The following is a 22083-nucleotide window of genomic DNA, read 5'->3' as shown; positions in this document are numbered from 1 at the left end:
CCTCCATTCTAACTGACGCTTGGTTTTGGATAGTTGAGAATCTTTTTAGACTTGTTGTCGTTTCCATGCCCTTTTCAACCACTTACTTCAACACCTCTATGTTCTTTGAGCAGTTCCTCTTGGTTGATAGAAAAATAGATTGCAACTCCCATGCATAGCTTTTGCCATCATGTTGTAGGGCTCATGTTGATTTTATTTTCCTTTGTATTGTTGGGAGTAATATTTTTTTATTTGGACTTATCCTTTGACTTGTCGGGCTCCTTTAAGCGAATATGAGCTCTAGAGCAATCTAATTCTCCAATCGCTCTGATCGTACCTCTATATGATCAAGTCCCTCTTATGGAACTCACTGGTACTTACATTCAGAATTCCCCCTCGGTGGTATACAATCCTTATATGCTGACAACCAAGGCTTTCATCCGAGATAAAATTTGATGCACGAACAGAATATCAATCTTTGCGGTACCATAACATTCACTATTTGAATCTATAGTTTTTCTTGTCGTCATGTTGTTCACTGAAGTGGAGTTCCTAATAGCTCCCAATCATACCTCTGTATGATCAAGTCTCTCGTATGACATCTCTCACATGTATCGTATTGTCTCAAACTATTCTACCATAATCTGCTGCACCATATTGCCTCAGTGACATCTCCACTGTGTTATGATCTTTGTGAGATGAACTCGGACTGCGATCTCTCCATGAGTGGCCTCTGCCAACATATCATAGGGCCTCCGTCATATCTAATTGTGTTTGCTCATTTGGAAATTGACTTTTGTCCACTCGCTCTCGAAGCACACTCGGATGAAGTATAACTCTAGGACAGTCTATTGCTTAATAGCTCTTGAAGTCCGTTGACTTCATTGAAATTGGTGCGTTGTTGTCTAGATCTTGGGCCTCTACCTCCTAACATAATCTCCATTGTGCACTACTTCCTTTATGGCAACTCGAATGGTAGCACTACAACATATTCTTCAAGAGTACCCGCCTCTACGTCCTCTTGCCTCGTGTCAATGCCTTCTGACTCTAATTTCGCCTCCGTAATTTGAGTCGCTTTAGTTCATTTGTCAAATGCTTCGTCAAGATAATGTGCATATGCCTTAAAGTTCCATTTGACTTTAGCACCATACAGATTGAGTCTGCTCTATTAGAATGAGGGACCTATAGAATGACATGATCCTGCTCTTACCTTTGCATGAGTTCATGTCAGTATCATTGTCTAATGAAAGCTTCATGCCTCCGCTCCATGTTCCATCTTCTATGTCAACTCTTTTCATGTGGCTTGGGCATTTCAATAAGTTTCACCCAAGTTGTTTCACTCCACGATTTGCATTAAGTTAATGGTGGCCCTTGTACCCACCATTCCACAAGTTAGCCCTCCGTTGAGTTCGATATTTATATTGACTCTAAGTGTGCCTTAGTTTGGTATTGCTTTGGGTCGCTCCTCAACTTAATCTTGCAATACATCCACCAATGCATTACCTCATGTGAGATCATTCAATGACTCCTCGTCGCTCACTTGGTTTGTTGAGCTTTATGGTGTTGTCTTAAGATACCCCTCCTTAATATATCCCTCTTAGATATCTGTCTTGTTGGGTAATTTTTCTCTTCACATTCTTCCCTCTGAAAGTTTTGGAAATAATCATCCCCTTGGACTACTCCACCTTGTTGAATAAACTATACATTATTTCGCCTCATGAATGCACTTGTTAGATTGTAACTCTTCGCCAACGCTTACTGTGCCTCTTAAGGCCTAGTAATATGTTGAACTTAGTACACACTTTAGCCTCATATGGACATATATTTCCGATGTCAAAGAGAAAGTTTCAATTCTCCATGTCATCGAGTTTTAATCGCATTGGGATGGTCACAGACAATCAATCGTTTACATACAAGCCCTTGTATGAGCATTGAATTTTTTGAGTTAGCAATTCCCCTTACCTTTTTGTGAGCTTTGCACAACTCTTTCATTTGCTGAGCAACCCATTTCACCCTCTATAGTCTCATCGTTTTCCAAACGCCTTGTTTGCCTTGAGCATTATCAAGTTTGGTTGCCAACATCGAGTCATATCTTAAACTCAATCATCCCAACCTTTATGTACGACCCATTCTTTCTAGCTCGGTTGTCCTTGTGGTGCCTCTTACACGAAAGATTGGCCATTCCTCTAAATGAAAAATTTAGAATGCTCACTCTTCTAAGAAACTCCTTCCCCTGCGTCTATATGCTTGTTTCCCACGAACGGTCGCATGTGTTGGCTACTCTCAATGCAACTCTGCTATGTCTCTCACGTTTGCATGCTAAGTGCTTTTAAGTGTACTTATCCCGCTCTAATACTATCTATTATGAACTTAGTTGATTTTGCCTAAGTCGTGTAGTATCTTTATGTGTTCATTCGCAAAATGTCAACCTCCCCGAAACCTCTTATTGTTCCTCGATGACTTTCAAAAGAGAAGACATGTTAGACGAATAGTTTAACTCAGGATCTATAAGCAATTATTTCAGTAAGCATTTGATTAGATAATACAAATTACAAATACAAACTTCGCAAGCTCTGAACAATTGCATGAGAAAAGGTTCAAGATGGTCCGTCACGATTAAAAGTCTCCATAAGTATCCATCTGACACTACTATAGAATAAGGCAACGAACTAGTCATAAACACTACCCTAAAGGCTCATCCAATCATATGTCATTTGGGTAGCTCCTGGGTATTATGTTAGCTGAAACTCAGCACCACTCTACGAAGCTAAAAAACCTCCAAAATAACTGTTTAGATGGTTTGTTTCTAGATAGTTTTACCTACAACTACATATAGCATGTGCGAAACATGAACAAAATCGAAAGACACAAATATACGTACATGAGGATTACATCAAATATCATGTTTATAAATTTATCTTGATAGATGAATATCGAAGACCTTTTCTTTTTAGTTCGTTTATGATAAACTTTCGTATAGCCTATGATTTAAAAAAAAAAATCTTTTTGTACATGGTGGTGATAAATTATTCATATGTTTGTCCTCCTAATTTATTTTTTTCTCTATAAATATCTGTAGTGGGCTATGTTGATCTTTGTGAGTAGGTGTAGCTTGGGTGTTAGCATTCCTCGAGCAAAACAGTATCTACGCTTTAACCTCGTGCAGCCTACCAAGAAAACATGGATACTAAGCAAAATCAGGACCTGGATTTTTAACCTTGTGCAGTAGTCTACTTAGGAAACCGGGATAGAGAAACCGTTAGAAAGGTGAACACGCTGTTTTCTCTATATCATCTACAAGGAAGCTTGTGGAAGAACAGTTCAGATGTTGAAAATATCATCCAGAAGCACAGTTTGAGTGTCTACTGTTAACATCCCATCATACAACAACAACATAGCATTTGCGAATGATAGTGACCCAAGACAATGAAATGGTCCATGGCAAGTCTGATCCATGAAACAATTGCTCCTGCTTGGAGTCTGACTTATGTGGTAACACGAGGCATGGTTACCGATGAGAGCAAACTGCTCTCTTCTTTAGAAATCTCTTCGGCCATCAAGATTTCCATCGATGATTGTCCATCGGAAGGGATGTTCTCTGGCACCCGCAATCTCAGATCCAGGCTACTGGAGGCTGACTGTTCCATGGCTGGGAAATCCATCGCTGTTCTGCCGTCAAGTATGCTCACCACATTGGACATCATGGGTCTTCGAGTTGGCGATGGATTGGTGCATGCAAGAGCCAAGTTCAAAATCCGCAATGCCTCTTCCTTGGAGTACTCTGATCCCAGGACTGGGTCAACAAGCTCAAGCAGGTTTCCTTGCTCCTGGAGAACATAAGCCTGCAGCCCTCCCATGTAAAGATGTAATAAATAAGCTTACTGCATTCACATCTGATACAGCAAAGGAAAATGCCTAAATAATACTAGAAATATGAAAAGAGCACATTAAGATAAGCTAAAGAGTGTATTTTGATGTGATCGCAAGAAATTATTTGATGAGCTTTCAGAAAGAAAGTTATGAGGACGAGCAATTTGGTTCACTCGGTTTGGCACAGGCCGAGCCAGAAAAATTATTGGGACATGTCATACCAGTACATCTCAATTACAAAGGTGAAGGAACATGACATTTTCTTCTGTGTTTCACCTTTGCCTGATATAGACCCTCCAATGCAGTATCAAACAAAAACAGCATAGTCTCGACTGTATAAGTTGAATTTGATTTCTGATCGTATTCAGCAAAAATCTCTCTCTAAGAGATGTTCTAATCATCTCTAAAATTGTTGTTCGGCAACCAAATGCCGGTGATCATGGGAATATTTTCGATGGCATTTCAACTTGTATGTGACATTATAATTAAAACGGAGGCTTACAGGAGATGCTGATGGAAAAGAGGGATGTATGTGGATGGTGAACAGCGAGATGGTTGAGAAGTGTTTGATTTTCATGGTGCTAGTTGACTGACATGAATTATCTGCAACAGGGACTCATGGCAGTTCAACAAAAGCGGTACAAGGAAATTGCACAGGTTCAATCCCCACAAAAATGAAGGAAAAAAAATCGTGAAACAAATCTTCTTTTCTAATGTTTGGTATGTCAAACAAAAACACAAAAGAGAGAAAGGAGAAAATTTTGTGCCTAAATTTGGCCTAAATTCTTTTGTCCACATAAAGAGAGTAATTATGAAAATAATATACTGTGGCCATGTGAGAATATATTTTCTCCCTCAACCAACCAACTAATAATCTTTATTTTTTTCTTTTACATTAATTTTTTTCTGCAATAGATTATTACTTTTTATTTCTTTTACATCCAGAGGAGCCAATCATGTTAGGAAGATGCTTATGGAAAAGAGAAATACATGTAGCTGAACAGTGAGATGATGAGAAAATCTCCGTGAGGCCAAAATACTCAATTATCTGACAAATATTTTCATTTTCATGGTGCTAGTTTAACAATAAGAATGATTAGTCAAAAGAAATTTTATGGTAGTTTAAACAGGGGTTTAAGGATCAACATGAAATTTTGTAACATCAATTGGTTGAATGACATAAACCAAGGAAAAAGTACCTCCAAGTAAGATCATTACCTGAAGGATGGTTTAGTGGTTAATAACTTTGCTACTGGATACGTCAACAAAAGTTCCACAATTAGTAGCCAAATTTACTTACCCAGTCAAGAAGAAACATGAGGTCTTTCTTTTGACAATAATGTGTGTTGCAGATTCCACTAACAATTTCTAACGAGACCACACCAAAACTATACACATCCGCTTTGTCCGTCAAATAACCCCTCAATGCATATTCAGGAGCCATGTATCCCCTGTATGAAACAAAGTGCCATACACTGCTTATCACAATAAACATGTACTGAAACTAGAGAAAATTTTTTTGCTGGTTGTGGGAGAGAATGATAGAATATGTAATCAACTGGATTTACTTGCAAAAACTGAAAAAATATAGCTTTCAAGTTGCATCAATATTTGATATCTTAAGAATATATATTGTCAGAAATTGTAAATTGTAGTTTAAGAGAAACAGAACTCTCAGAAGATGGTCAAAATCTAAACAAACATAAGTATAAACCTGATCAAGTTTTTATACAATTTACTAACTATTTGGGTATGATATCTTATGAGAAACATTTCTCGGTAATTATCTTCTTGTGGGGAACAAATGATAAGTCTAAAAGATGTCTTATGGAAAAAGATGAATTAGTAATAAAATAATAATTAGAATATCTTTTCTACTACATTTCTATTTAATATAATGCATTCCTTTATTTTCTAAAACTTTCTAGTCTTTAATGCTAGTAATGAGAGTTAGTACATGCATAATGTCCACATAACTTATCTTTTTTATGGTGGTCAGATTGTACTTTATCACGTAGAAGGGTGTGTGACCGACTCATGCTCAAAATTATGCATCTGCATGCTTCCTCTTCTAAGAGAGAAAAAGGTGGAGATTAGTCAACAAAAAAGATAACCGCATGTGGAAAATAAATGTGTTCCACGGAGAAGGGAGGTCAAAATGGATCTCTTAGAAACGCAAAATACCATCATCATGTATCAATCTCACTCGAACAAGCTATGCATGTAAACACTTTTTCCTCACTGATAAAAAGATAGAAAGACAGCAAGAATGAACAGCACCAAAAATCACCCAGAAACATTGACAGCAACTACGTCCAGGAAGATTTTTTTCTTCCAGATAGTCACAGACTCACAGTATTGTAAAAATCCTTAAAGTGCCCTGGCAATCTTGTGATAGTCCTAGTTAGTGCTGTTGGTAACAATGGTACAATAAAGCCTATAGATTTTAATAATGCATTAATTAAGCAAGTGATTCTTCTATGTCCTAAGCACCACTTAGCGCTTGCTCAAAATATAAACACATCCTACCTTATAGAGGTCATAAGTTATTTCATGATGTTACCCTCCAGATTTAGTAGTCTAGAGAGTTGATCCTATGTCTAATTGAACAGCCAGTAACTTCCAGAGATTGTGCATATGAAGTATAGTTCCTTAACACAATGAACTCACCTTGTTCCTGCTATTCTGGTACTGATATGTGTATTCTCTTCTTCGTCAAGTTTAGCCAAGCCAAAGTCTGATATTTTTGCATTAAAATTTTTATCAAGCAGAATATTGGTTGCTTTGATGTCTCTGTGAACGATCTTTAACCTTGATTCCTCATGGAGATATGCCAAGCCTCTTGCTACACCCAGGCAAATGTTGCACCTTGTCTTCCAATCAAGTCTCAGCTGATTTTGTTTAGGACCTGTTAGTACCCAATTGCTTCTTATATTTTATAACAGAAATAAAAACAAGCAAGTCACATAGCAGTGTTTCTAAAACCTTACCAAACAGAGCACTGGCAAGACTGTTGTTTTCCATGTACTCATATATTAGCAATAGTTGATTTCCTTCAATACAACATCCATAGAGTTTTACAAGATTTGGGTGCTGTAATGCAGATATCATGCCTATCTCATTGACAAATTCACGATTCCCTTGCTTTGACTTAGAAGAGAGCTGTTTAACAGCAATTAGTGTACCATCTGGCAGCACACCCTAGACATTGAGTTGCATTACATATCAAAGTTCTATTATGAGAGAAAGTTATACAGTTGCTGTTGATAATACATTAACCATCAAGAAGAAAAGTCAAGTAGCATTTAACAATATGTATCTGTACCTTGTAAACAGGACCAAACCCTCCTTCGCCTATCTTGTTTGCAATGTCGAAGTTTTTGGTGGCAGCTTTGATTTGCTTATGACTGAAGTATCCAGTAACTAACTCTAGGCCTCTAAGCTCTGCATTCACAGGCAATTTAACACCAGAATTATGCCAATGCTATAGCAAGAAGGAACAGATAAATGGCCTTGTTTCCACTTTGACTGCAACCGTTGCAGCCCATTCATATCCCTTTTCAGATCTGTTGCTGAAAAGCCAAACTAATCTACAAGTATCCAATTAGATCATGATTTTCAACAAATTAACTTGATAAACAGACAGGTCTCATCTCATTTAATGGCTAACAGATTGACCACTCAGATGGCTAAATTGTTTACAATTTCGATAGCCTGTCAGCTTGAATTGTTGGTTAGAGCTAACAGATTGACCAACCACTTAGATGCTTTTGATAGCCTGACAGCTTGATTGTTGGTTAGCAGGCATTTTTATGTGTGCAAGATGTTACCATGTTAATGAAAACATGACTAAATGCATAATAGTGAAATTAGTCTTTGAGATGAATTATCATACTTTGATGAAGCACCATCAGGGCTGCATGTGAGCATAGGGCCACGATATTTCAAGGGTAGACAAGGCTGCCTCGAATAAGACACAGAATAATGGAAAACAAAGGGCAAAGCTAGAGGTCGGGTTATATCAGGAAACCACTGTCAATGTTCTGAAGAAAGAGGAAGGCTTATGAGCTGGTTGGTGTATGTCTCAGTTTTGTCATCACCAACGTACTACTACACTCAAACAATTACACAAGGAAATTAATGTCTTGTAAAATTTATGTGATTCATTAAGTTTAGGCTAACTCCATGGTTAATAAACTTCCAGGGAGAATCCATTATGTGAGTAAACATTTTATATTCTTTATCTTTGTGGAGCAACATCTAGTCTACTGGGAGATACCACTTTTCCCCAACAAAGATTATAACAAAACACAAGAGTTAACCTCTGAACTAGCAATCCAAATATAACCTTGAGAAGACAGCATCCACTTCATTTGGTTAAAATCATTGCATGCTTTCTAAGATCGTCAAATTTTTTACTAGCAAAATTTCTGGTACTCACTTGCCATACCTAAGCAAAATGATATAATTTATAGAAAAAGAAGTCATTCAAAAAACTCATTTTGGATGACTAACACTAAAAACTAAAAATAAGCATTGCTGAGAACCAAGGCAAATCATATTCCGGAGAAAAATTGTGGCAGCTACAATTCAATCATGATGCATGTGGGGCTTCCTACATTCGAGTTCAAAATAACATATTTAGAACTATCATTTTGTTAGAACCCTTACAGATTTTAAGCTTGGGGTTGATCTCTTTAGGGAATTGACCTCCTTGGAACTCTATAGGGGTTCCTTCCTCCAAATTGCTACTCAAAGGCGGCAGAAAAGATTCATCTATTGTTTATAAAAAGAGGATGAATACATGGCTATTTATAGGGTTTCTAAACCCTAACTCATAATATGACTCCTATTCAAGACTCCTACTTCTAACCAACTCCTAATAGGACTCATACTCAAGACTCATATTCCTTTACAACTCCTAATTCTTCTCTAAGAAACAACCTCCTAACCCTAGCCGGCCTCTTCACCTCTTTAATAGGGGTCGGCTTAGGTAGGTTTTATATGAATGTCCCTCTTAATTAGAACTCTCCTAACTAGAGTCCTAACAGACCCACCATCTTTAAATCAGCCTTGTCATCGAGGCTGACGGTCCATGAATTCTGGGAATTTGATCTTCAAGTCATCATAGTTCTCCCATGTAGCGCCTTCTGCTGGTAAGTTCGCCCACTGTATTAGCACTTCAGTAGTGGGTCATCGTCGTCGAGTCACAATCCGTCGATCAATAATGGCACTTGACTGGGTCTGGAGTTCTCCTTGGGTAGTCATATTTGGTGGATGGCTTTGGGCTATCTCCAAGCACCCGTTCACCACTTCCGTCTGGCTGTCGGTTTATGGGTGATACGTCGTACTCCTTTTCAATTTAGTGTCATGCATTTGGAATAACTCTTTGGAAGGCGACAACCCTTCGATGAAGTCCATGGAGATGTCAGTCCACATCGAGTCAGGTATGGGTAGTGGTTATAGCTTCCATGGACTTGCCACTGTTTCACCCTTGTGCTGTTGGCATACATCATATTGTGCCACATATTCAGAAATATTTTTTTTCATCCATTTCCAATAAAAATTTTGCTTCACTCTTTTGTAGGTTCTCAGGAATTCGGAGTGCCCTACTGAAGGTGTAGAGTGCATTTCATACAGGATGATTTTGATGCAAGGGGAGTCAGGTACAAGCACAATGCGACCTTTTTAGCGTAGATCCATTGAATCCTAAGTGTAGTGGGCTATTGCACTTGGATCCTCCTCTAATTTTTTATGATGTTGCTGATCTTTGGATCCTTCTTTCATTCTTCCCTAATGTCCTCGAGGAAGTTGGTGGTAGGAAGGGAGATGGCTGAAACCTTAGCTTGCTCAGGTAGCCGTGAGAGTGCATCTGCAACAGCGTTTTCTTTTTCCTTTTTGTAAATAATTTTATAATCAAATCCAAGAAGTTTGGTTACCCATTTTTGCTACTCAGGGGATGATATCTTTTGCTCTAAAAAGTACTTGAGGCTTCTATGGTCGGTTTTAATTTGAAATCGCCGACTGATCAAGTAGGGTCTCCACCTCGTTACTGCATGCACAATGGCGAGCATCTCCTTATCGTATATTGACATATTTTGATAGGAGGGAGATAATGCCTTGCTGGTGTATGCGAGTGGTTGACCATCTTGCATGAGAACGACTCCAATTCCGACTCCAAATGCGTCAGCCTCAATGATGAAGGGTCGGCTGAAATCTGATAGCGCTAGCACTAGCGTCGTTGTCATGGCTGCCTTAAGTTTGTCGAAGGCAGCGGAGGCTTTGTCCGACCATTGGAAGACATCTTTTTGCAGTAGAGAAGTGAGGGGTGCGTTGATCTTCCCATTATCCTTAACAAATTTTCGATAGTAGCCCGTTAGTCCAAAGAACTTGTACAGTAATTTCACGTTTGTAGGTTTCGGCCAGCCTTGCATTGCTTCAATTTTTGTTGGGTCTACCGCCACTCCTTCTGATATTATGTGCCTAAGGTACTCTACTTTTTGTTGGAGAAAACTGCACTTTGGCTGCTTAACAAAAAAAGTATTCACCAGAAGGAACGTCAAAACAACCCGTAAATGTTGAAAGTGAGTCTCAAGATAAGGGTTATAAATGAGAATATCATCGAAAAATACCAACACAAATTTACGAAGAAAGCTCCGAAAAATATCATTCATGAGACTTTGGAAGGTTGAATGAGCATTAATGAGTCCAAAAGACATTACCAAGAATTCATAATGGTCGTTATGTGTGCGGAATGCAGTTTTTGGAATGTCGTCTTCACATACCCGAATTTGGTGTTAACCGGATTGGAGGTCCAACTTCGTAAAGACTCGAGCTCCTTTTAACTCATCAAGAAGTTCATCCACCACTAGTATTAGGTACTTGTCCTTAACGGTGATGTCATTTAAAGCTCGATAGTCGATGCACATCCACAAAGTTCCGTCCTTCTTGCGTACAAGTAGCACCGGTGAGGAATACGAGCTGAAACTTGGCTGAATCACCCCTGTTTCAAGCATCTCCTTTACGATCTTTTCAATTTCATCCTTTTGGAGGTGAGGATATCAGTATGGCCGAGTGTTCGCTGGTGGCTTGCCCGGAAGGATTGGAATCTGATGGTCATGTTGCCGAGTAGGAGGAAGACCATGCGGCTCAGCAAAAATGTCAGCAAATTCAGCAAGCAATTGGGCAAGATTTTGATCTTCAATTTCTATTTTCTTCCCCTCTGGTTGCTGCTGGAGATGCATCAAAAAGCCACCATTTACCTTGTGCAAAACTTTCTCCATTCGTTGGGTCGAAATGTTGGTTGCGTTGCTTCCGCGCTTCCCGCGTAGGATGATCTGTTTGCCTTTGCAGTAGAATTTCATAATTAATTTGGAGAAATTTCAAGAGACCACCTAGCGTCGTCAGCCATTCTATGCCAAGTACGACCTCATAGTCATCAATTGGTAGGAGGAAGAAGTCGGTGATAATTTCTTGGGTCTTGTAGTAATAGTTTCACCAGCGGACATCTTTGGTCGCACTTTAGGATTCTTCCGTCGGCGACCTTTACGTCAAACTTGCTGCAACCTTCGATATGGAGCGTCATCCGAGCCGCAACCTTACTGTTTATGAAGTTATTAGTGCTGCCCGTGTCGATGAGAACAGTGATCGATTGTTGTTTGAGAAGGCCTCCAACTTTCATCGTTTACGGGTTTGAGTAGCGGGCTAGTGCGTGTACCGTAACGTCGATCGGTTGTGGCTCTTCTTCCGCATCTTCTTCTTAATGTTCAAGGCTCTCTTCTGGATGTTCAATGACCTCTTCTTCTACTGGTTCAATCATAAGAAGTCTCCCTTTTCTATAGCGATGCTCACAGCTCCATGGCTCGTCGTAGTGCCAACATAACCCCTTCGCAGATCGCTCCTGAAGATTTTCTCTTGTCAACCTTTTTGGTGCAGGGACTCGGTTGATAGTAGGGGGGGCTAAGGGCTTCAATATTGTTGGTCGAGGAGCGACCCTAGTCCTCCGAGCTTCATGGTTCAATCGCTCCTCTTGAAGTCGTGCGAAAGAGATGGCTGCCATAAGCGTGTACGGTTGTCGCACTTTAACTTCTCCCCGGATCTCCGGTTTCAAACCCTAAATGAAGGTCCCCAATAGTTATTTTTCAGACCAATCACGAGTTTGATTAGATAACCTTTCAAACCTGGTTTGGTACTCCTGAATGGTGGAGGTTTATCGGATCTTTGCTAGTTGTCCGTCAATGTTCTCATAATCGGTTGGTCCGAAGCGGATCAGCAGTCCTTCTTTGAATTGTTGCTATGAGAGGACTCCATTAGTATGTTCAAACTAGTCAAACCACTGTATGACATCCCCTTCTAGATGTATAGCCGCAATTTCCACCATAGATGCGTTCGCGGTTTTGTGGTACCGAAAATATCGCTCTGCGCACGAGATCCAACCAATCGGGTCTCCTTCTTCCCATCTAGGGAAGTCCACCCTCATGCGTGGATAGTTGGGGTCGATCATAGAGCCTCCCCTCTCTTGGAAGTTATCTCTTCGGGCTTGGTGCGATTGGTCAAAGCTCTCTCCTTAATATGATTTCTTCGGGCTTGGTGGTCAGCCCAAACTGAGTTCGGTAAAGAGAGTCCGAATCTTATCCTCCATTTACATCTCGAAGGCTTTGAATTTAGCATTGATTGCCTCCTCAGATGTCATAGTATATGCCTCCAAATCTGTGATGTTAAGATCTCTCTTTTGTTGTCGGGTTAAAGGCATGTATAGGTTGAGAGAAGTGATGGTCGAAAGGGTTGGTGGATCGGTGGATGTAGACTGCGGTTTAGGCTTATTTTGTGGCTGTTTTGAGCTGTGATGGTAGTGGATGAAGGTTAGGGAAAAAAGTTTTAGATTTGTGGTAGATGGCAGTAAAGATTTGATAGAAATCAGTGAAAGTTACTGCAGGTATGTGTTGTCTTGTAAGAGCAGAATTGTCGTCGAAGAAACAACGATTTCTCGAAGAAATTTTCAGCAAAAATCGAAAGATTTGAGGAGGGAATTGACAGCAAAATCTCGGTTTATATGATAGCAAATATGACCAATTTAATCAAGAAAATTTCGACAATATAACAGCAAGGAAATTGGTGCAAGTTGCGATAGTAGAATTTTCGTCGAAAAATTTCAGCGGTTTGCGACGAAAATTTGCAGCAACACAAGAACGTTTTTAGAGATGAATTCCTCAATAAATCAATCTTAAATGGAAGCTGGGATGATCTATGAAGTGTATAAGAAATTTCGTTCAAAAAGGATTGCAAATAGATCAATTAAGGCAACAACATGTGGTTGAAATTTTCTGCAACACAGATTTTCAAGTGTATCAGATTGGACGTAAAAGATTAATGGTTGAAATTCTACAATGTATCTTTCGTCGTAGAGATGAAAACTTTGCGACGAAAAATTTATGCAGCAATATAGGAACAATTTTTTTTGGATTTTCGAATAAGGATAACTAAATTGCAGCAGCAGTAAGGTAGGAAACCAGAACCTGTTGCAATTCATGGGGAGATCAAAAGATGATCCGTGGTAGTGGAGATGACGACGGAATTTGGCGACGATCTTTTAAGCAATTGTGGGAATTGCTTTGAGCGGCTGTGGAGGGTTGATGGATGGCTGTGGAAGGGCAACGAGACGCCAAGAACGCTGCTCTGATACCAGGTGTTAGAACCCTTGCAGATTCTAAGCTTGGGGTTGATCTCTTTAGATGATCGACCTCCTTGGAACTCTATAGTGGTTCCTTCCTCCAAATTGCTGCTCAAAAGCTGCAAAAAATATTCATCTATTGCTTATCAAAAGAGGATGAATACATGGCTATTTATTGGATTTCTAAACCCTAACTCCTAATAGGACTCCTACTTCTAACCAACTCCTAATACGACTCATACTCAAGGCTCATATTCCTTTACAACTCCTAATTCTTCTTTAAGAAACAACCTTCTAACCCAAGCCGACCTCTTCATCTCTTTAATAGGGGTCGGCTTAGGTAGGTTTTACTTGAATGCCCCTCTCGATTAAGACTCTCTTAGCTAGAGTCCTAACACATTTATATTAGCCGTGAAACTACTTGAATCTTAAGATATTTGCAGTTTGATCCTAATATTAGTCCCATGACAGGCAGGCTTCACTCACCATTCAGGGTCTCATCATAAAGCAAACCTATAGCAATTACGTTTTAATTTTTTAATCATCATTATACCATCCGACCAAAACAAGATAAACCTTGTTGTCAAACAAATTATCTTGTTGAGTGGACATTTTGGTTACTTGATGTACTTCCACTGAGTGCATGAGTTATTTTCTCTCATATGACAGGATGATATACAACTAGTTCACTTAACTAATACAACATAAAAGCTTCTAAGATCCAGAGACATATGCTCTCAAATAAGAACATAAAAAGAAAAGGCCTTCATAATGAGCACACAGATAGCTGTATTACCATTATGATCCGGGTTCTTTCTTCTTGAGCGAGACAAAATTAGGAATATGATCAACACTATTACAACACAAGCAGCAGAAACAATTCCCAAAATAGCCCCAGTAGATAATTTTTGTAGAGAAGCTTCAGTACACTGATCGAGTGAGAAGTCTACAAAAATAATGATAAGATGTAACCATAAGCAACCGGCTTCAAAAGAAAACAGAGGAAACGAGTCAAGAGACATACTTGGGGTGACAGAAATGGCTGATATAAGAGGTCCATAAACACTTTTATATGGTATGGAATGTGTCCCTTTCCCAGCCCACTGGAAGTGAATTTCCAAAGTGCCATCTGCATCTACATAGGTATCACTGAAGACCTCAATTTTTTCCTTTCCAGTTCCATTAGCTTCTTTTGCAATATTATAGTCTCTCAAAACCTTCTTTCCCTGCATATATTTAAGAAGATATCATAAAAGAATAATTATGTATCTCAGATAAAAAAAAGAAAAAATAATATAGAGGGATGATGAGAAGACAACAATCCATCACCTGTATTGATACATCAAATATACGTTGTCCTAAGCTTGAATAATTTTGGTCATCAGTAAACATTATTTCAGCAAAGTGGAGCTTCACTTCATAGTTTCCCTCTTGTAAGCAGAGGCCATAGTATTTAAGGGAGAGAGGACTGAGCCGAGCTGTCATGTACAACTCTGAATTGGTCATGTTCAATAATGATGCATTTTTAGCAATATATTTTTGATCACGAGTGTCCGCAAAGTCACCCGTGGAGCTGTATGCCCATTTCTCAGTATAGTCATATTGTGCAGGTCCTAACGGATTTGTATCTGCTTCAAATTCATTGCCATCAACAATTGCCTTCTCACCTCCACAATTTATAAACAAGTTGCAATCTGCAAAATTCATGAAAATCAATTTCTTAAATATTGATTTCTTATATAACCGTTGGTGAAATATATTCTTTTAACAATCCAGGCAATCCAAAGAATCCTTTCAGCACCAAAGGGTACTAACTTCTCGCCTTCTCAGAACATGGGAGATTTCGCCTTAAACATGACTTGACCCTATAAAAGGAAGAGCAGCAAGAAAGTATGATCTTTTTAGTCACTTGAGGAATATGTAGCAATTCAGTAAGATAATGAAAGAAGGAAGCAGCTCACGAGTTATTATGTGTGGATGAATAACTGGAAACCAGATTCCTGCAAGCAAAATAATTAACTTTTGAAGAAATTAAGTACAAGTTACTTTTGTTGGTATCAGGATATTGACTACTTACACTTTGCCTCGTTGACAATTGGATGATATCGGTGATCCTGTGAAAGTGTTATAAGAAAGGTCCCTGCTAGTAATCTTGTTAGTTTATAGACATTGACTGTAAAAGTGACGTGAAGTAAGAGAGGGACATATTAAGAACCCCTAGAAAGCATCTCATACAGATTCTTATCGCTTCCAAAGATCCACTCTGGTATTGTTCCATTCAGCATATTACTTGTAAGGTACCTGTATGGTGAAACACGGACATAAAGGCACATAGTTTAGCTGCAACTACATAAAAAAGCTACTGCTATGGCTCACAATAATATAAAGAAATGATTAGGTAAAATGGTCACAATCACATGTAATTTATTGATCTCAGCAGTATATTGTAGCTGCTTGGAATTGGACCGCTCAAGTTGTTAAAACTCACATCTCTGTAAGAAAATTACAATATTAAGTCTTTGAATAGGTTCTCAACCAAAAAAAAAATAGGAAACAACAAAAACAGTAAATGTATCTGTTTTATTTGTCTGCATGATTAATAAGGTTGACAAAGTAAAGCTAAAGGTCCACAACTCGACAAACCTAAAAGCTTACAAGGTTTTAATAGCAGGCATCTCTGCGATAAAATCAGGAAGTTCACCAGATATAGATAAGTTCCGGAGAACCCTGCACCATTCCAACACTTGCCAATAAATATGCACAAGGAGCAAGAGAAAAAGAAAAGATTCATGCCTCTCTGGTGCCAGGTGCAATCTGTGTGACCAAGATACTTACAGTCTTTCCATTTTGTTCATATTTTGTAGTGCTGGAAAAGTCCCAAGACCACCTCTCAGATCAGATACTCTCCTAAATAACCAAACTAGATAGATAAATTACAAATGAAAAACAGAATGTTTAAACTGACAGGAATTTTAAGCATTGAAATGGCTCTTACAATTGTTGAATAGAAGTCAAATTTGAGATGGTGGGAGGAAAAGGCCCCTCCATCAATGTTCCTTGCATGTCTCTGAAGGCAAAAAATTTACAAATTCAAGAGATTAATTAGGGCCTGAGATTGATAGAAATTATGCCTAAAGAAAATAAGAAAAAAAAGGACTACTGATCCTCACAGTCTTTGAAGCTTTGTCCAGTTACCAATGAAGCTTGGAATCTTGCCAGATATTGAATTCCCATCTATTGTGCTGTAATCAGGCTGAACATCTTAAGCATATATCAACTGAATTTCCATTTATCATAAAAGGCAGTCATGTAGCTTTGTGCAAATGGACGTTCTAAGTCATTTAGATAGCTTCATAGTGACCATAGATGATTAACTAAATGATTGGTCGAAAAGATATACCACCCACAATTCTGTTAGGTTTGTTAGTTTGCCAAGTGAATCTGGCAACTCCCCAGTCAGGTTGTTTGCAGAAAGATGACTGTACAGAGAAGGTAAAAGGAAAGTTAATAAAGAAATAATATATCCATTCAAAAATGAAGTCAGAAACAATTTTAACTGAAAAAAAGAAAGAACAAACCATATTACCTTTTATTAATTGATTAGTTTTAGAATTCGTGAAGCATAAATTATCCAAGATTTTGTTAAGAACTATGCCCTTGTTACCTGAGATATCAGATTTTTGTAAGAGGTTCAGATGATGATTAACATTCAACTTCCCAACATTTCTTATAACACCTTAAAAGGCTTAAAAAATGTTGCAGTATCTCCATGACTCCAAGTGTTCCAGCTGTTTTTTTTTTGGCAATGGAGAAACATTAACCATCCTTCAAATCCAAAACATAGTTTTCAAAATCAGACATACCAATTGGTACAGACTGACAACTATTAGATGGGCTACCTAGACCATCTTGTCTGCACTACCAACAGAGGGAATAGGACCACAGTCCTTGAGCAGCAATCTCGGGCTCTTAGGCTCTCAGCCATCCCTTTGGTGCGGCAAGAGGAAATGTCGCTCATTGCATTCAATTAATCCATCGATTACTATCGATAAGCAAGAATTCAAGGAGGATGACAAGGTTTCTCCATCTAATTCTGATCTCCATGAGATTCACAATGATGGCAATGAGCTAAATATTGGACATGCCACAAGTCTTACATCTTAATACCAGATACACAGAGAGGTAGAACATGAACTGAAGAGTGATAATTTATTCATACCATCAAGAGGATGACCATCAGACCAAATCATCTGCCAAATTAGTCTCTAAGAACAAAGACAATTGATGTCCTAGAGGAGACAAAGAGAGCTCAGCCAAAATTGAGTTAGGTGGTACCTTATGATCTTAGCCTTTTTTCCAGCATAGATTTCATGAGCCAAAATATGATGTCAATTTCTGATCTTAGTTTGTGGAATTTGAGGCTTCATATAATTTACAGTAGTACTATGGTGATGCCAATTATGCTCAACAGCCATCATGGTAGCACTATTTTACACTACTTTCACGTCAACAACCACATCAAAGGACTCAATTTCAGGTACTGGACTCATGTCAGTATGCTGGCACTTACTTTAGTACCAAGAAGGGAGCAGGGTGTGGGTGGAGGAGGAGAGGGGGAGAAGAAGAGGACTGAAAACTTGAAGACTTTGGAAGACTTAAAACTTTGCTTTTCGGTTAAGTATTACCCTACAAGGATTTGCCATGTCACAATAAAAACTCAAAAATGATACTACAGAAAAATTGAATTATGTATAGCCCCTTATCGTGTGTTATACAAAGCCTGTATGTAGAGGTTGTTTGCGGCTGCATCATTAACTGCACTGGAAAGATGATACATGTGTGATGCAATTTCTTGAATTCCATAGTAGCATCCATAAATACAGCATCTGAAAATATTTTAAAGGTTACTTGCATCTAGAAGCAAAAATAAACATTAGGCTCGAACCAGTTAATTCCTGCATTTATCTTTTTTTGATTCAATCAGAGTATTTATACTCTGGATTGCTGAAAGATAAAATAATGCAGATGAGATGCAATTACAAGATATTTACACCCTTTTTTCGTGGAACAAAAGAACTAATTTCTCCTCAACAATTCTGAACAATATTAGTTTTAATACCCATTTGCAAAGACTCAACTGGCTGAAATCCTTAGATATTTGCACTTAAGATCACAGTCAATGATGCTAAGAACATTTATTCTTAGTTTGATAAAAGTAATAGAGTTTGAGAGGAAGGATCTTACAAGCGACTTAAGTTGATGAGGTTACCAAGGGATGCAGGTATCAGACCTTCTAGCTGATTGCAATCGAATGTACTACATGACAAAATATTCCAGGAAGACTAAGACTGTGAGATAAAGAGAGAGATAGGGAGAGAGTGTGAGTGTGTGTGTGTGTGTGTAAGACATAGCAAGAGAGAGAGAGAGAGATTGTGTACAGTTCTTCAAGGGTAATGATGTTCCCTATCTCGTCTGGAATCTTCCCTGATATGCGATTTCCTAAAAGTGACCTGCAAAAAATAGTTATTCATGCTCTGTTTTCTGCATTGTTTAAGGTTTTTTATTTGTCAAACATTATGTCCTATGGGGAAATACAATAGAAACAAAGAAAAGAACAAACTCACAAGGTAGTCAAGGGAAGAGAAGCCCATGCAACTGGAATGGATCCGTTTAGATAGTTGCGTGTCAGATCTCTATTAACAAGCAATCAACGATTGATCAAGACATGTCGTTCTATAGCAAATATAAGGACTCTGGTGTTCAATCACTTCATTCAATAATCCAATCTAATACTTACAAGACTTGTAAGGAGGTAAGATTGGCAAATTCGTCTGGTAGGACTCCAGTTAAGTTCTGACCCTTTAGCATTCTGTAAATCTCAAATTGCATGTGTAAACATGAGTTTTGATTACAACGGAGGCAATCAAAACTCAAAAGAATATATAAGTAGTGCTAATGAGGTCTACATGCTTGTGACATGACAAACATTGATGGTGGGGCTGCAGGTGCACGTGAGATTGCTGACAACATAAATGAAGGAAGAGGGTTCAATCCATCCTTCAGTTCCACTACATGGATCCACTGAAAAGTTCCAGTCCTTCTTCAACTTGGAGGCAATCACTTTCAGCGCATTAACTGGTTCATCACATCACTTCATGTATTATTTCTGTGCACATAAATGTGCATAGCATATAAAATACATATCTAAACAGAAGCAAGTACTGGCAGAAGCACATAGAATTGGTTGTAATTAGGTGGATCAGCGGAGCATTATGAACGCATGGTCAGAAGGGGTGCATGCAGTTTGATATTTGGGGTTCCAATATCATCAAAACTCAGCTACTTGAGGTGTGAGGTGTTAGCTAAAAGTTAATAAAAACCAAACTTTAAGGAAGACAAAAATTCATCAAATAAATCCTCATTGGACTCCAAGTTTTCTGGAGCAACATGTTCTTAGGTGTAAGAGAGACCGAAACTGTTAAGATAAAATTTCTGCACGGAGGATTGAGTATGACAAAGAACAATAATGTTGCAACACAGAAGCAGGTCTTCAGGCCCTCACAAGAAGGTAGCAAAAGAACACTGGGAGTCAGAATATGGTAACTCGGTGGATATAAACTATGCAAATTAAAGACAGATATATCTGAGGTACCTAAACACCATAAGCATGCAGCTATCCTTGAAAAAATATCATAATATTAAACGAATTGGCCAGATCAATATTTGGATATGAACTTAGTGATAACGTAAAGATTGAATGCCAGAGTTCTGCTAATTAAAAGGATCAATATAAAAAAAAAGGAAAGCTCAGATATAAAAGACCAAACAAAATTTGCAGATACAATTGTGAGTTGTAAATGTCTACCACCTCCTATTATAAACATTGATAACATTGTTATATATAAAGAAATCAAATCAAGAACAGTTCTAAAGCAGGATGCTAAACAGTTTTGTATATTCAATTGATAGAATACTCTGTTGTTAAGGATGCTTTTATATATTGGAGATGATATGAAACAGTGTGGTTCCCTCAAACAGATATGTTCATCCAGTAATTTACCATGCAAATAAGGCTAGTAACACAAGATAAGCAGATTAGAAGGTGGATTCCAGGTAGTAAATGGAAAGACCGCTTGTTTTTCTTAGTAATCGGCTGGGAACTCAAACATATTAGCTTCATATGGATTCAATCAGGTCGAACAAAAGCGCTCGATCATAGCCCTGTTGACATATATCTCCACAACTAGTTATTTAATCAAGAACAAGAAAAAAGGCTTTCTCTTAGGAGGGAGGAGGAGAAAAATCATACTAATTGACTATTATAATCATCGTCCTTTTCTCGCCACCTCTGTTCAGAGATCAATCGACCGTAGAAAGCAACACAGAAGAGACTTAAAAGAAAGAGAGAAGAAGAAAAGAACAAAAAGAGAGCTTCTTGAATAACGAAAAATCGACGAGGGCCAGTCGACGTGCATCAAGAAGGTGGATCTGTGATCCCAGTAACCGGAGCTCACCTCAACTGACTGCGACAATGATCCGCCAAGAGAAGCGTTCCTTCCCCTCCTCTTGCCCTCTCTGACGCACATCGAAGTGATCCAAGAAGATCCTAACAAAGCCCTGCGGCGAATCCCCGCCAAAGAGTATCGGCCGGTGAAAATAATAGGTCAAAGAAAAAAAAAAACCAAAATAGGAATATATATATATATATATATATATATATGAGGTTTTTTTTAAGAGGAAAAAAACCTCTAATTCTCCATGTTTATTACATTATGAGCTTTTCTTTGTACATGGCTATGTCAAAAATTTGAAATTAATACAACGAAAAAATAAAATAAAATAAAATCGAAGCCTTCATCGAAAAAATAAAAGATATTTTTTTGAAAAAGAAAAAGATAAATGAGATCTTATAACAAACTATCGAGAAATAAGCTAATAAAAGTATTATATGTTTGTTACTGCATGGACTTTATTTGCTACAGAGGTATTGGGAGCAACACAACAGTACGTAGTAGCAGTTCTGTGAGACCACTTCAACTATTCTAATTCCTTCAGATGATTCAGACAAAGATCGAAAACGATGACTGAAATATATAGCTAAAGCAGTTCTAGTTCTTCCTCCTGGAACTGAGGAGAAGCCATTCCTCGCGCTGCAAGAACAGAAACGACGAAGACGAAGTGAAACAACAGTATCGGAAGTCCTCTCAACTACCTTCTTTCGGATCCAGCTGCTGCGCCTCGCATCCGAGTTCTCGAAGCGAGCTCAGGGCGATCAGCAGCGAGAGGATGATGACGAGGCCGAAAGCGTTGGAGCAGCGTGAAGACGATGATGCTCCTTTCATCAGCTCTTTCTTTCGTGTCTTCCGACCGCACAAGGATCAAATCACAAGGAACTCTTCGCGGTGGGGCTTCTGCTTACTTATTGGAAGCTAAGGAAGAAGATTCATTGCTATAGCATAGTCACTGCTCTCTTCGAGAAAAGATTGACGTCATCGAGCAGCAAATCGACATCTAGCTGGAAGTTTGACCATGGCTTCTTCGTCAAAGCTTGAGAGAAGAAGATT

At 38.5% G+C, this 22083-nt stretch overlaps 1 protein-coding gene across 9 annotated transcripts; it reads right to left on the bottom strand.

Moving 5' to 3' along the window:
• Positions 1-3285: 3285 nt before the first annotated feature.
• On the bottom strand, positions 3286-22083 carry LOC135635316 (probable LRR receptor-like serine/threonine-protein kinase At1g53430). 9 transcript variants are annotated; one of them, XM_065146313.1, is made up of 25 exons: positions 21732-22081; positions 19486-19654; positions 19317-19388; positions 19144-19212; positions 18958-19029; positions 18764-18835; positions 16927-16998; positions 16690-16761; positions 16515-16586; positions 16355-16426; positions 16175-16246; positions 15937-16011; positions 15755-15820; positions 15597-15659; positions 15481-15519; positions 15335-15384; positions 15085-15213; positions 14849-14997; positions 14544-14745; positions 14316-14465; positions 7175-7293; positions 6840-7050; positions 6520-6757; positions 5150-5300; positions 3286-3821 (listed from the first exon to the last, which is right to left on the bottom strand). In XM_065146313.1, exons 1-25 carry the CDS (start codon positions 21859-21861, stop codon positions 3465-3467), a joined length of 2943 nt encoding a protein of 980 aa, XP_065002385.1. In that variant the 5' UTR covers positions 21862-22081; the 3' UTR covers positions 3286-3464. The 9 variants fall into 9 exon arrangements, 7 of the variants coding, with proteins under 7 accessions (XP_065002385.1, XP_065002384.1, XP_065002387.1 ...); XM_065146312.1 differs by having other exon boundaries at positions 14849-15213; positions 21732-22079; XM_065146315.1 differs by having other exon boundaries at positions 14849-15213; positions 19506-19654; positions 21732-21872.

This window comes from Musa acuminata, chromosome BXJ3-4 (genome assembly GCF_036884655.1).
Source record: "Musa acuminata AAA Group cultivar baxijiao chromosome BXJ3-4, Cavendish_Baxijiao_AAA, whole genome shotgun sequence".
Classification (NCBI taxonomy): Eukaryota; Viridiplantae; Streptophyta; class Magnoliopsida; order Zingiberales; family Musaceae; genus Musa; species Musa acuminata.
This window is presented reverse-complemented; position numbering and strand designations above follow the sequence as displayed.